The sequence below is a fragment of the Uloborus diversus genome, chromosome 8 (genome assembly GCF_026930045.1).
Source record: "Uloborus diversus isolate 005 chromosome 8, Udiv.v.3.1, whole genome shotgun sequence".
NCBI lineage: Eukaryota > Metazoa > Arthropoda > Arachnida > Araneae > Uloboridae > Uloborus > Uloborus diversus.
The window spans coordinates 131997246-132013920 of record NC_072738.1 but is presented as its reverse complement, the minus strand read 5'-3'; the positions used below and the strand labels follow the sequence as shown (position 1 = coordinate 132013920).

Sequence of the window (16675 nt, the reverse complement as noted above, 5' to 3'; positions counted from 1 at the left end):
CAATTAAATTTTAAAAAAAACTTCTAATTCAGAAATTTTAATTAGCAGATTAATGTTAAATACAAATAAGATGTATTGTAAAATTAGTATGTTGTGGCCATAACGAAACTTTCTTCTATATTTTTCTTTTTCTGATCCCTCCCCATGCTTGACGAGGAAGCAATATTCCCAACAAAAACAAAATTACACATGCAAAAACTTGACGACTATCCCAATGTCTGAATTATTGCAAAAGCAAAGCAAAGAGCGAAAATTGAAAGTTACTTTAAAAGCCTTGCTTGAATTAATTACAAATATTTTATTTGTTAACAAACATAAGATGGCAACAGTTAAAAATTTTAAATCATTGGGATAATATTTCCGATCATTTCCATTCAATTAAAATCACGAGAAATACGCAGACGACAATCTATTACGGTTTATCTTTCTTATTGTTGCATTAATAAAAATATTTTTATTCGCAAAAAAAAAAAAAAAAAAAATCAACACCTCTTGGAGCGATCGGCGTCAAAATTGAACCAAAGCCTGTTTACATATGGATTCACATATATTCCAAATTTCAACCAGAACGTAGCATTACTTCTTGAGATAGGGCACTCAAAATGGAAAAAAAGAACGGGTGATTGCGCTACCCCCTTTTTAGCTGTTGACACAAAAATAAAATCAGTTCTTATACACACTAAGGGCTACTTGCCGATAAATTTTTCTTTCATTCCGTTCATTATTTCTTGAGATACAGCAGTCACAATCGACGACAAAAAACGTTCTGTAGCTCAACCCCCGTTTGAGTTATTGACACCAAAATTGAATCAGCACCTGTTCCTGTTAATACCAACATATGGACCAAATTTTGTTTGATTCCGCCAGTTACTTCCTGAGGAATAGCAAGCACGCGTAACTCGAAAAACGTCCCATTGCTCCACCCCCCTTGGAGGAATTCGCGCCAAAAACTAATGGGCACAAGTTCACATAGGGGCACATATGTGTACTAAATTTCGTTCGATTTCATGCGGTAGTTTTTGTTGTAGAGCGGCCACAAAAAACTGGTCACACACAGACGTGACACACACACATACACACATACACACACACACACAGACAGACATTTTCCAAAAATGGTCGAAATGGACTCAGCACACCTCAAAACGTTCGAATCCGTCAAAATTCGAAATTCGAAAATTTGCACGAATCCAATACTTTCTTCTATATATTAGATATAGAAGAAAGTAAAAATGAAAGAAGCCTGTCGAAAGGGCAAAAATATGCTACTGAGCCTCACTGACCATGACAAATATGACACTGAACAAAATAACGATTAAAAGACAGAAATTTTCGGCACTAGAATCATTTCATGAATTTAAGTTGTGTACAGATATTGCAAGCGTCAACTCCCCCAAAATGCAAAGGAGTTTAAAATGGGGGTGTCCGAGTTTTCAATAACTCAGACTTATACAAAGCATATAGTATCATGTCTGAGTATTATGGTTGTACTAATCTGGAAATGAATAAGTGAGAGTAGTTTGATTGCAACATAACTTGTAAAAGGTATTCCAGTATTTTCAAAAAATGAATAAAAAACATGCAATATGTTGTGCATTATGTTATAACCACTATTAGCTGTAGTGGCAGATTTCGTTCGGACTTCAGGGGTCGTTTTAACGATCACCGACTATATTAAAAGTTTTTAAGAATAAAACTATTTCCCTCTGTCCATGACGCAATTTCCGATATCGATATTTTCGAAGTTATCGACATTTTTTATCCGTTGTTTTCTTTTTAGATTTTTTTTTTTAAATTAAAATTTACGCATTTTTCCTCACAGTTGTCTGACAATAAAACTTTTATGTATTAACTATAACTTACAAAAAAAGAACTGATACCATAATCCATGACCATTTTATTTCAACATCAAAGACCATTCGTTTTATGATCTGTATATGAGCTTAACGTAGTCAGATATTTGTACTGATTCATATTCATTCTTCCAGAATATTAAGAAATACTTACAACATATTTCATTAATAAGAATTAACACTTAAATAAATCAAGTTAAATACACTTAAAATACAGAAAAATTCTGAAATGTATTATTATCACAATATGTTTAATGTCATTCTAAAGTTGTCGTTCCTCTGGTCCTCTGGATAAAGCTTACTACTTTTCACTTCATAGGTTTGATGGTGATTCTTTAATTTAACACACACAAGTAAGGTATTAATGCAACACACCTTTCACACGCCTTGCAGATGTAATGACCTAAAATGGAAAACATGCCTTGCATAGCGCTGATGATAAAAAAAAGCGCGGTGTTTTAAATTTCTTGCCAAGTCTTTAAATTTGGCGAATTTTCTTGAGATTTTGGCAGACTTTAAGACTCCATATCTCGAAAACGAGGGCACACACTTCATGGGTCAAAAAAATGTCTAAATATGCTCTTTCGAATGCGACCATTTTGAACTTTTTCATGATTACTGAAGTGTGGTTCCATGGTTAGGAGCCCCCAAATGGATAAAACATTTTTGCCAATGACTAAAATTGCAAGGTTTGACTCAGGGCTAGATTTACTTATTTGCTAACAAGATTATAGCTTAGAGCCCCGCTTTGTTGGGGGGGGGGGGGGGGGGCGGGCAAAACCCGATAAAATGCGTGATTCATTGCAAAAAAAAAAAAAAGAAGAAAAGTACGAGAAATTTTTTTTCCAAATGGTTGAAAACCTTGAAAATTTAGGAAAATGTAGTTGTAAACATTTAGTTTAAAAACTTCTGACAAATGCGAGGGAGATGGGATGCCAAATTGTCAAAACGTTTTACTATCTATAATAACGATTACACGGTAAAAAAAAAAATGCCATGTTAGCGAGAAGTAGTATGGAACACATTGGAACATTCAAAGGGTTGAATGAAAAGGACAAACCAGCAACTAGTAGTGTAGTGTAGAAAACATAAGTGAAGATTACTGCAGAAATGCGCAACGTCACGACGTGTTTCTTGCGCTAAATTTAATATACACTCAACTGGCCAATGAATTAGAAACATAAGATCAATATTTTATTGGAACACCTTTTGCACGGACAACTGCTCTGATTCGTTTGGGCATGAAGCCTACAAGCTTCTGGAATGCATTTACATCCAGAGCTATGCAGGTTTTTAGTATGTATTGGCTATGCAGGTTTTTAGCTCTTGTAAATTAGATGGAAGAGGAGAGTGCTGTCGCGGATACGTCTTTCCACCATATCCCACACATTTTCTGCGGGGTTAAGATCCGGGATATGCGGCGGCCAGGGAAGGTGTTGGACGTCAGACTGATGCTCAGCGAACAATTTTCAACATTTCTGTCACGATGTACAGTTGCATTATCGTCCATGATATCTCCGTCGCCATCAGTATAAAAATGCTACATTGCAAGGTACACTTGATTTGCCAGTATATCTAGGTATCGTATGGCTGTTTGTTTACCCTCGAGGAGCAGCAGGACACCTAAAATGCCAGCAGAACATTCTCCATATCATGATCAGGGGAGGATCAAAGGGTCAGCTAACCTCCCTGTGACAAGAACTTCGTTATGATTATTATTAAACTTCATTTTTTTTAGATACGAAAAGATAGTACATGGAGTCAACGTTAAGCTTACTTTGCTTGGTTCTGAAAGGTATTTCTTCTTAGTGCGTCATAATTCAAAATGATGACTTGGTTCGTTTATTGAGCTATCGCTATTTTGAGTTCTTTGTTTATTTTCAAAAAAACAATCGTATCTAACGAGTTTAAGGTTTTTTCAAAGGCTTCCGCCACATGTTGTGTGTGCTTTTTTCAACTATTTTATAGCTGTAATCTCATATATTTAAAGCTTACGGTAACGTCACCAGCCTATTTGCCAGAAGAAATATGGATTTTGATGAATATTTGAAGGAATATGATTCATGGCGCAGGTTGTGCTAATGAAAACTTTAGGGAAGGGGGGGGGGGGAATGAAAGGGTTTTGATCTCGTTTGGGCTATACAGTGCTTCGTGGCATATGAGGGGGAGTGCTGACTCCCTTGAGGGATGGCCACCCCTGCTTAACTGATACTTTTTACGTATCAGTTAAGCAAGTCAATAACGCTGGCGATTGAAACTTGACTCCCTTTCAAAAATTTCTGAATCCGCCCTTGATCATGATATTCCTTCCAGTGCACAGTGCACGCATTCAAATGCAAATCGCAAAGGTTTCTAATTCATTGGCCATTGAGTGTAAGCATTAGCAACTTTATATTTATTACTAAATAACTTTGCTTTATAATTCCCCTACTTTACCGAGAAACAAAATTATATCACTTCGTAAATCATAAATGGCAAAAATAAATGGATGGTCCACAAGAACAGGGGTATCAGCCTCATCACATTTCACCGTGAACACTGTTGCTGCAGTAGCTTCACTACCTTCTTCATTAATGTCAATCACAGTTTTATGTAGGATATCAGATATCACCAAAGCTTCAGAACTACTAATGCCACCGAATTCAGCTGTCTTGTCAAATATCTTTTCTAGTCCGGAGGATTGGAGACAAGATTTAACAGATTTGCAATACTCCAAGCGAAACTTTGGCAGTTCCAGATGAACCTTCCTCTTGTGCATGTTCCTCCTCATGTCTTGGATAAAAGTTGGCGTTAATTCGTCTTCAAATGCGTCCAAGGTGATCTTGGATGTAGGCAGCAACACCAACATTGCAATCTCTTCTGCTCTGAAAGGTAACTGAACAACTTGGTACTCATCGTTCTCCAAACATAGAAGAGTTCCTTTCAAATGCATCATTTCCACTTCCTTGGCGTTGTCATCATCTTCCTGGTTGTAGAAACATTGAAGAACAGTGGATTGCTTGTCAAATGGCTGAAGCCACGATCCTTGGAAATAAATTCCATTTAACAAGACCATGATATCTGACGTATTAAGTGATTCTGTATGATGAGTCATCATGTGTGTCTTATTCTGCACCCATTCCTTCACATCCTTGTTTATTTGTTTGGAATCTTCATCAAAACTTACTTCTGATATGGAACTTCTGAATTTCGACTCGACAATTGTTTTGAATTCTTCATTTGCTACGCAACTGGAATGGATAAGCAAGTAACTGGCTAATTCCAAAACACAACCACCCTGATTTTTCTCCAAGTCCGTTAGAAATTGCTGAACAGAAGACGAAATATCTTCCTTATTCATGTTTGCTGTGTCATACCCGAGGGTGTCTCGTATTTCTTTTTCTGTTTTACCATCAGCCCCACAATACAGCATCGCCAAACATGTAGAAAGGCTGAAAGGTGAGAAGAATACATTCCCAGATTCTCGATTTAGCAGCTTGAACAACCTGACTGCAAAATCGTTATGTGCTTGAACGAAAGGCTCAATCTCAGATTCGAAGGATCCAGTATCGAACGATTCAATGATGTCTTCCTCCCCCTGCAAAACAACAAAAGAAATTTCCAATGAGTCACCTAAAGTTTTGGAATAGAAAATTACAAACTAATCTGCATTTTTTTTTTCTCTTTTGCAAAATTAGGGGGCTTTGCCTCCTGCTCGTTTGCACTCACCAACCCACAAAGATTACTTCGCAAACTTATTTGTTTCACGAAGGTTTAAATCAGCTGCTAAGAAGAATCAGATTGAAATACGCGTTACGATTAGAAGAAAATGAAAATCCAGCCCCCTCCCCACCTGGAGGAAATATAATTTTTTAATGATCTCATTAAAGTTAGAACAATATAGAAATCCCGCTCCCACCCAAAGAAAAAAGAACTTGATTAAAATTGGTAAGCTCTCTGTTACTTTGACCAAACACGGGCAGCAAACACTATGCTTTCCAATACCTATAGACTACAGAATACCGCAAATAAGGAAATACTTACATAAAATACACCACCAGCTCAGTCAATTCCAGCCGAGAACTATGCCGGGCTGATGAGTGCTAATAAGCACGAAACTGCAGTCCTCGGCTGGAATTGACTGAGCTGGCGGTATATTTCATGTATTTCTGCTTTAGCCCTGGCTATAGGGCGGTAACTTACTGAAAGGAAATAGTTAGTTTCCAACTGGGATAATTACATTATATTGCCAATGTATTCAGCCTATTCAACACTCCACTCCACAGCCTTGAATTAGGTGCACATTTTTTTTTCTGTCTAGATGTCACGAGAGGTTATTTTTTACTTGCTATTTAATTGTTAACGTTTTCTGTTGCAATAATAGTTACGAGTTGTGGATATTTCTTATCCTTTGAGCGAAATTACTTCTGGGACAACGTGGGGTAAATGGAAACAAGCATTACCCCCATTTGTGGTAATTTTTAAAACTAAAATGTTGCCGAGTGAAGACTAGGTGACATGTGGAAGACATTCTGAGAGTTCCGTGGGTTTCCAAACAATTGTGTAGGTAGATCAGTGGTGCCCAACATACAGCCCGCGAAGCTGGTCCGCGTGGCCCGGTGTTTTATTCAATATTACAAATCAAAAAGAACGATTAGTGACAATGTTTCATATCTGCAGCCAAATATTCAGAAATTGGTTTTTGAAAAGCATGCATCTAATAAAATAAGCATCAAGTAGTAATTGATAACAACAATTATTGGTTTGCAATTATCTTTCTTTTTTCATATATTCCAATGTTATTTAAAAAGGGTGTTTTTTTTTAGAGGTATAGAACTTTAAGTCGGGAACACTGTTTGATCTGTGGGCCATTTTGATAGTTGTCACTTGTTTTGTGTTTAGTTTGGTTTGCCATTTCATCATGAATAGATAACAAGACGATGTAACATAACACACAGCGCGTGTCACAATTGATTTATTGAAAGAAACTTTCGATGAACGAATAATTTCGCTTAATGGACCCGTGAATGGGCCTGCAAGATCATGTGATCTAACTACGCTGGACTATTTGTGGGGCTGTGTGAAGTCTCAGGTCTACACCGATAAAGCCCTGGTTTCCTAGAAGTGGAATCGCATATCTTCGGCGTAGCTCCTCGCCGTGACGCTGAAATCAAAGTCAAGTGATTCCGGCGTGGCCATTCGCGACGTTGATTTAGCTCGGGCGCGCATGCGCAGAAGAATCAAGTTTTCTCCTCGGCGAGGAGCGACGCCGAGGATTGACGATTCGCTCCTTGGAAACCAAGGCTTAAGCCACAGACGATTGACGCCTTGGACGAGAACATTCGCCACATATCACTCACATACGGCCCCCATTACTGCAAAAAGTGATAGAAAATTGGACTTCCGATTAGACTTTCTCCAAGTCAGCCGAAGTGGTCAGATACCAGAAATCACATTTAAATAAAAATGGCAAAGAATCATCTTTCGAATAAAGCCAAACTCATGGCGATCTACATCATTTAACGGTGTTTTATTTGATCCTAAAGTTCTATACCTCTAAAAAAAATACTCTTTAAAACAATGAAATATTTTGAATACTTTATACGTGCTCTGGCCCGCGAGAAAGATTTTAATGTGAGGCTCTCGTGTAGAAAAAGGTTGGCACCAGTAGTGTAGGCCATCATTGTTTGAAGATGACACTGTGAAAAAAAAAAAATGTTTTTTAAGTACAGTGGTCGTATATTTTCCTCTGTAGCAGGTCTACAAATGCGAAGTAACTAGCTCCAACTAATTTTACTTATCCGTGAGCATATTCTAATTTTTTGTAAGATTTTTTCCTTTTAAATGTTTTCAGATTACGTTTGGTATATTCATCCGGTCCAGTGGCGGTCGTAGGTTTTGCGGGGCCTTGGGGCAAAGCCTTTTTGCGGGGCCCCCAATTAAAAATATTAACGACTGTATTAATTACAGGTGTCTGTCGCAAGCGTGATCTTTCCCCCTTCCACCCACGAACGAGACACTTCAAAAAAGCGGGAAAATATCCATAGAAACAGCCTTACAAAGATTTCAATGCCTCATCATTATCCACTCCTCGAATCTGCTGAACATTCCTATTAATTTATAAATAAAACGAATCTATATTAAAAGATTTTGATCCTAATTATACCTAATTAAAACTAACAAAACATTTTTTTTCTCGATATACAATCCCCACATATATATGTTTAGGATTGACCTTGGAGGGAAGGGAGTATCGGGAGAGTGATTCAAAGACCACCTTAAATGCGATGTAGAACATCCTCAGTTTGAGGGGGTCCTGAGATTTCTCCCCCGGGGGAAATTTTAAAAAATTGATACAAAATCGTGCGTTTTGAGGCCTAATAAAGCATATTTTGAACTAAGGAAATATCAGGAAAAAAATAAGCAAACCGAAACTTTTTATAAGTTTCACACTCTTTTGCAAATAAAGAAAATGCAAAATAATATATATATATATATATATTGTTTCGGCAAATCGTCGACATTGATCGATAGAGAGAGGAGAAAGGAGAACGCATCGTCACTTACTCGCATCGGCTTTTGGTAGAGATAACTTTTGATCATCTCCCAAACTCAACGACAAACAAAATGATAATTAGTAAAATATCCATAAACCTCTTAAAAGAAACGGTGTGGAGATCTAGAAAATAGGCAACAAGAGAGTACACCTTAGTCATTCAAACAATTTAAAGTTTATACTCTAGATAAGAAATAAAATTGAAGCACTTTTCAAGTAGACTCAAAGACTTATTTAATTATTTTCAAGGGCATTAGGACAGTTAAACTTATTTAAAGCACTTCATTTGCAGTTTCCGGTCTCTGACATTTTGATACTTGATTGCACCGTTTTACCGAATTGTTCTAAACTTGTAAGAAACTTTGTTTTAAGTTTTTGTTTTTTTAAACACCGTAGATTTTACATTACAACAATATTTTTTTGAGTACAAGTAGTGTGGAAAATGAAAAAAATAAATAAATAAATAAAGGTAGAGCAATATTTTGTTCTTGTGCTAAACAGATTAAGTTGAAGTAAGATGAAAGTAAGCAATAACATAAGAACTTCTGAAGTACTGTATTTATGATTAAATAATTAAAAAGATGTGAAACATGGGAATCACAAAAACTAGAAACGTGAGAACCATGATTTATACATTTTTGATGCCGGATGTATGAAGGAGCTGAATTTGTGCAGTTTGGTCTCCCCCCCCCCCTTCCCCTCACATTCGTTAGAAATTTTAAAATTCAAGGTCTGTAACTACATTTTCCCAAATTTTCAAGGTTTTTGAATAGTTGAAAATGAGAGGCTTTCTTTCTTTTTTTTTTTCAGACTTATCATTTTTACTTCTTTTTACCAAAAAGGAAGTATTGTATTCGCAAAAGAATTTTCACTCAAAAATCGGCCTTTATTTCCATTTTGTTCACCCCCGAATGAATGTTGAGTTTTTTTTTTTTCAACCCGACTACACGTGGATATATGCCTAGGAACGTACAGACACCCGAAATATCCATTTTGACGATCCCCAAGTTAATTACAACGAATTTTCTCGTGATGTCTGTATGTACGTTATGTGCGTATGTGTGTATGTATGCCACATAACTCAAGAACGGAATGTCCTAGAGAGTTGAAATTTGGTACGTAGATTCCTAGTGGGGTCTAGTTGTGCACCTTTCCTTTTGGTTGCATTCGGATGTTCCTAAGGGGGCCTTTTGCCCCTTTTTGGGGGGAAATCATTGTTAATTTCGATGTAAACTCAAGTGGTGTTATAATTTGTCGGACACTTGGCGATATATCGCCAGTCTTTTGGTCGCCAAGCTTTGTCGCCAACTTAGCGACAAATTTGGCGATCTTTTTTTCTTTTTTTTTTAAAAATCTGTTTCAATTTGCCCACTGTTGTTGACATTTAGAGAGTAAACAATTGAATCCCATTAAAATTGCCAATAATGGTGAAATGGCATTAAATTGGAGCAAAAGGAAGTCATGTGATGCACACATCAGCTCGTTTTAGGGACGAATCATGCTGTTTTTCGGGAGTTGGAGGCCACAACCCACCAACAAGCTATAACTTTTTTCGCTTATTGGTCATTTATAAGCCGAAGTAAAATGAGAAGATTCTCGCTTGACTCTGATCTGCACCTGCAACATTTACTGGACAAGAGAGAAATTTTTCGCGCTTTATTTCGGCTTATAAATGCAGCTGTCCCATTTCTCCCGCCAGACGATTCCTTAAATATTGTAATTACTAATACGTTTATACGTAAGCAAATACCTTTGGGGAAAAAATCAACAGAAAATTATAAAAATTAATCACAAAGTTAACGTAAAAACATCATATGAAATATCACCATATTTTTAACTTAATAAGGAAATGTTAAACAAGATATAGTATTAATCTCCATGGTTCTCGTCGGGCCCTGTTCGTTCTTGTTTTGCATACATAAAGACGCAAACAAATCGAAAAAAAAAAAAAAAAAGAAAACTAAATATAAGTCATCGCGGGGCCCCCTAGCCGCGGGCCCCAGTGCGGCTGCACGGACTGCCCTGGAGCTGCCCCTAATCCGGTCGCATGCGGCCTACGGGCCGCAATTCGATTATCGTTGGTGTAGAACTTTTTAAGCTTCTACGTCGCATTGGTGTCCATCTGGGGGGGGGGGTGCAGACTGCGCCATTGAAATTTTTAGGGAGCTTGTTTTGAGGGGTATCTATCCTTCTTTGGGGGGCTTTTGCTTTTGGGGGTCTTTGGGATATTTAGGGGTGTGTGCCTCTGCAATTAGGGGGGCACATCTGCTGGTCGTGTCTAGTGCAATTATCTATCTATACCAACCTTATATGGGATATAAATGAGTTGTTTCCATTTACTAAATAGCCTCTGGGGTGTAAAAAAAAAAAGGTTTCATTGGCTGAGAAGTGGTTATAAATTCAAATTTTTCGAACCCAATTACTGTCACAGAATGTAGTCTTAGACACCAATGCACAAAACTGTACGTCTCTATTCATGCAAAAAAAAGAGGAGGATCTAAAGTTGAAGCACAGACATTCTGCTTACCGCCTCCCCCCCCCCCAAATTGTATTTTCTTAATTCATGCAAAAGAAATGAAAGGATCTAAAGATAAACATAGAAATTCTGTTTACCTTTATCCCAAAATTGTATGTCTCAGTTCATTCAAAAGAATGGGAAGGCTCTTAAAACGAAACTTAGAAATTATTTTCACAAAGTAAGTTAGAAATTATGTTTCCCTTAACCTTAACTGACCATAGAGCGATAAAACGCTGAAGAACAAGTGACGCATGGCATGAACTGCTCTTTTTATTTGGGGGAGCTTGCAGAAAACGTATCTCTTTTTCTTAACCGAAGTTTTCAAACTCAGTTTATTTCTAAAACTGGTGATTAATTAGGTTTTGCTCATCGTAAAGCAGTTTCTTAGCCATGCATCTGCGTAGGCACTAAAAATATCTCTGAAGGTAAACACAGCTCCGTCTAACTGTTTTGAGTCACTTGACACATTCATTGATTTTGCTCTTCAAGTGGCTCAAAGAATAATGTTGCGAACTGATTAGTTTATAAGACAAAAACTACTGCAGTCAGACCTCGATATAGGGTCACCCGCTTATAAGGTCACCCCGCATATAAGGTCACTTTTCTAAAGTCCCGGCTTACTGAATAGGAATTCTATGTCATGTATTATCGGATATATGGTCAGGTCATAATACATTAATCGCTTATAAGGTCACTTTTGTCAGATTTCTTTGAATGATTTCGGTGCCTAACAGATTCACTTCCAAGAATTCACCGCGATATACGATCCTTAAAAAGTGAAAAGTCGTTTTTCCTATTAACGTAGCAGGTAGTGCACAGAATGCAGTAGCAAGTGAGCATTAGGACTGATACTAAAATATGAAGCAGTAATGCGGGCACTCAGCGTGTACATATTGCACTCTTTTACCAGTCATCAGACTCATTAACACATTAGTCCTGTATTAATGACAATTTTAAGTAAGGTAAGTTGCACATCAGTTGTTTGCTTGGATATATTTGAATGCAGCTTTACTCAAAATGAAAGTTTTAAAAAATAATTTCAAAATTTCTTGTTGATTCTAAAAATTTAAATTGGTTCAAATCAATTTAACTATAATAACCTAATTAACTGATAGTTTTGAACGTATTAAATTTTGAAGTGATTTGATGAATTAAATGTTTATTTATCAGTGAATATATATGAATTGGTTATAAGGGTCAACCCGCTTATAAGATCAGTTTCGTGAAGTCCCTCGGGGTGACCTTATAGCGAGGTCTGACTGTAATATATTTAAAAAAGTCCCCCAGGTGGTTTCCTAAACGTATGGGTGATTTAATTTTCATTGGAAAATGACAGCTAGATCCTTTTATGTGACAAAAGTTACCAAACAATTGGTCTTTTATTTCGCGAAATTTTCCGTAAAAATGTGAATTTTTGAATGTGTCCCAGTACTTTTGGTCACTTGGTGTATGATATATAAAGTCGCAGAATAATTTAGGAATTAGCTACTATTTATATTATATCTTTTTTTTTTTTTTTGATATCTAGCCATTGTTTATTTAAAATTTTTAAAGTTAGGTGGAATTTGTAACTGAATAACGAAATGTGTTTGCAACAGGGTTGGCCGGATTGGACCCAATTGGGTTGGACCCAATGGGTTTTTTTGAAAAAACCCATTTAAAAAAACCCATTATTTAGCCCACTTTTAATTTTTTTAAAACTTTTTGAGAAGTTTTTTAAAAAAGTAATCAATTTAAATACTTTTACAATTTAAACTTCTATTTTATTTGTTCTTCACCACAGACAATGGACATAAAAAATGAATTTTGAACTTTAATAGTATTTCTTAGCTCTTAACGGCATTAAAAATACTTCAAAGATTTAAAAATATATATTTAACTTTTATCTTTAATTGGTCAATAAATAACTCAAATTATCTTGACTAAGTCCTGTCATGTCTGGTTTTCTCAATATTTGTAGATTGTACAGAGGAAACTACTCTAGCTAAAAGGCTTTCATGTGAATTATTTTCTGCAAACCAACAGGTCACAAATTTTGAATAAAAAAGGTATATTTTTTAGAAATTAACAGGTTTTTCAAAAGGTCGGACAGAAAACAGAATAGGATGTATTGTATTTTCATTATCTTACGAAAAAGTTTAATATTTCTTAATCTGTACACAGAAATAGAAAAACAGGCAACATAAAATTCAAAGAAATGTCTTGATTAAGCTGGAATTCAGTAAATAGGGATTTAAACTACTTGAGGTTCTACAGTAGTTTGGCATAAAAAAATGAAGTACAATAAAGTAAAATGCAAAAAAAAAAAAAAAAAAAAAAAAATAGTAGTAATTAAAAACGAACAATAGATTTTATCACTCAAGAAGTAACTTTGCCTTAACTGTTGGTAATCATGGAAACTAAAAAATCTGAAACTTCACCATTCTTGGGTTTCGTCGTCTTTCATACTCTTCTTCAGAAAACGCTGAATTTTAACTAGTTTTCCAGCTTTTTATACCCCAAGACGATTTTTGCGCTTTGTCCATATACTTACGCTACAATATGCTACAAGTACCCTACATTTTCCCTAAAAAAAGACAAAAAAAACCCACATTTATTTTAAAAAACCCAGCTTTAGTTGGGTTTTTTTTTGGGTTTTATTTAAAAAAACCCAAAAAACCCTGGGTCCATGGGCTTTTTTAAAAAAACCCGGGGTTTTGCCAACCCTGGTTTGCAATGAAAAAGAATTAAATTAAAATTAAGCATTTCGTTAAAATCATTCATCTCATTAAATTTCATTTATTTTTTTTTTTCCATCTGTGAATGGTTGCCTACACGCCTTCCCATAAACGGGTCCTTACGGCATGCGTGTACGATGGAAGTCGGACTTCGCACCAAATTACGGTACAGTTGGAAAAGTGAAGCGGCGGAGCCCCCCCCCCCTAAACTGGCAGCTCAGCTGGCACTAATCAACATTGATTATCTTCAAAGAAAGAAATTAATTAATGGAAAAAGTTCATCTTTTGCGAGGGCCAATCCTAGCAGGTGTGCAGCGCATGCACCGCAAAAAACAAGAGGCGGCCTCAGATCGCATACTATTGTTCAATTAATCAATCGAAATTTCTCAAGATTTTCTCACAATAAAACTCATCTTAAGTTAAACAAATATGCTGAATTTTAAAAGTTTATTGAAAAATCAAAATAAGTCCCAATTTTCCGATAGCATAGCATAGTTTAAGAAAAAAAAGAGTGTTACTGCACAATGTGTTGGTCCATCTCCGTTAAGTCTACTTTTTACACACATCAACATAGCGCAGCAAAAAAAAAAAAGAAAGAAAGAAAAATGCTTCTGGCACAATTCTTGCTGATTGTTACGTAAAAACACCTTGAATCCCAATGTGACTACCATTTACCCCCATCATGTCTCATTTTTGGAAATGACGCCGCTCCCTCCTCATTTTTTTTCAGTTTTCGGGAGTTTCATAGCAATTGTTTTTATTTGGAGGGGAAGGGAGCATTATGATTACCCATGAACTTTTCTGAGAGAAGTTCAAAAGCATGAACATTTAGAGCAAGTCGGGAAACTCTCATGGGGATATAACCCCCCCCCCCTAAAATATTTTAAAACTCATCCGAACCGAACTTTTTTCTAGGGTTTTGTTTTAGAATTTGTTCACTTAATTTTTAGCACAAAACAAGAGTATCGAACTCACTCCTATCAGTCCCATGTCCGAAAATATTTTCACGTTCGTTGTAAAAAATAAATATATGAAATTAATTAAAGATAAAAGAAATGTTGGAAGCATCGGCATTTTGCATAGTCAAGAGTCGCATCGCAGATCTTTAATGAACTTAAGTATTCTTCAAATATAGGATTAATGAATATATTTCTAGGGATGCACTGCCCGAATTGTTTTTCAGAATATCAAAAAGTGATAAACAATGAAGCAAGTGCATCCTCAGAAATATAAATAGTAGGTATAAACATTAATGATACTTTTATAAACATACTTAAGTTCGTTTTTAATCTAAAATATACCTGGGAATGCAAGCTGAATTAATACGTAAGGTTCTTTACTGAAGATCTGCGATGTGACTCTTAACTATGCAAAATACAATGCTTCCAATAATTTAAAAAAAAATTACAATGCTTCATGTTTTTTGTGTATTGGGCTTTGAGAAGCTAGTGGTATACCCTGGTTTTATGCCGAAAAAAAGTGAAGAAATTCTCTCACAAAAAAAAAAAAAAAAAAAAAAAAAAAAAACACTTTAAAAAATGATCGGTTTTAATGATTTAAAAAATATTTTAAGGGGAACCCCTCATGAGTCTTCCAACTTGCTACAAATGTTCATGCTATTGACATTTGCACCTCTCTAGTCCCTTAGAAAAGTGTTAATGGCTAATATATAATGCTCCTTTTTCTTTCAAATAAAAAGAATAGCTATGAAACTGTCAAAAACCCAAAATAAATTAATAAATAAACAAATACATAAAATTAAAAAAAAAATGGGGGAGCCATTTGCAGAAAGTGGGACGTGATGGGGGAAAACGGTGGTCATATTTGGATTCAGGGAGTCATTTTACATAACAACCAGCAAGAATTATGTCAGAAGCATTTTGATGTTTTTTTTTTTTTTTTTTTTTTTTTTTTTTTTGCCGCACAGTGTACTGAGAAAATACTCGAATTTTTGGAAATTCATCAATCGTCAAAAATGTTTTTATTTTATTACAGTGAGTTTAATGTATAAACAAATACAGTATAACCTCCCTTAAGGGACACCTCCGAATAAAGGACACCTCTATTTAAGGGACATTTTTTCTGGTCCCAGTCCCTTTGAATAGGGACCTCCATGTATTTGCCTCTCATTAAGGGACACTCTATTTAAGGGACAGTCACAGAGAAAAACATATGTACAAGTGCATAAGAAAGAGTTAATTTACCGGAATTCAAGTTTCACTTTTCCTCTAAAAATTAATTGAGGAGAGTTCAACATTAACATATGTTAAAGAAACAAGTATATATTGTAAAAGTCTTGCTGAAAGTTACATGCACGATTTGCCCATCAAGATATTTATTGAAGTAGGCTCAGGGCCAAAGGAGAGGGTACAAACTGACTAGCTTTTTATATAATAACTAGCATTCCCGTACCCGGCATTGCTCGGAATGGAAAAGGGGTTAACAGTGCTTGGTGCACCTAGTTTCGAAAATCCCCTGTAATAATTACTTATTACCTATAATTTTTTTCTAATTTTAAGAAGATCCCGGGGCCCTGGACTCCATATATATGCCCTTGTCCTTAACCGATCATCAACTGTTATTAACGATTTTTTTAAAGAATTGATTATCTTTGCAAACACAGGCCATCCACATTTTATTGTTATACCTATGTCTAAGCAAAAACTTCTTTGTATACAACATTTTTAGTTTTTTTTTTTTTTTCCTGGTGCTAAAACTATCAAGCTGCTTGATGAACTGACGTTGGAGTAAGCTACATAAAATTGGCCGTGTGAAAAAATGTCTTCTCCAAAATCGATCCCTGCTACGTTTAATGTCTGTCCTTGTGACTTATTAACGGTTATTGCAAAGCAAACTTTTACAGGAAATTGCACTCTTCTAAATTCAAAAGAATAGTCCGCCTGTGATGATGTTCTGAAAAACTTCGCTTCTAGTTTTGAAAAAATGAAAGCAAAAGACAGAAACATTATTATATGACTTGAGAAAAGCCTGAAAGAACCACGTGAGAAACGAAAACAATATCAAATTTAAAATTCGCTTTCGACCAAAAGTT

At 35.8% G+C, this 16675-nt stretch overlaps 1 protein-coding gene across 1 annotated transcript; it reads right to left on the bottom strand.

The window, feature by feature from the left end:
* Positions 1-3924: 3924 nt before the first annotated feature.
* LOC129228602 (intracellular coagulation inhibitor 2-like) lies at positions 3925-6301 on the bottom strand. Its single transcript, XM_054863283.1, has 2 exons — positions 6296-6301; positions 3925-5430 (listed from the first exon to the last, which is right to left on the bottom strand). The coding sequence occupies exons 1-2, from the start codon at positions 6299-6301 to the stop codon at positions 4270-4272; spliced, it is 1167 nt and encodes a 388-aa protein (XP_054719258.1). The 3' UTR covers positions 3925-4269.
* Positions 6302-16675: the final 10374 nt, after the last annotated feature.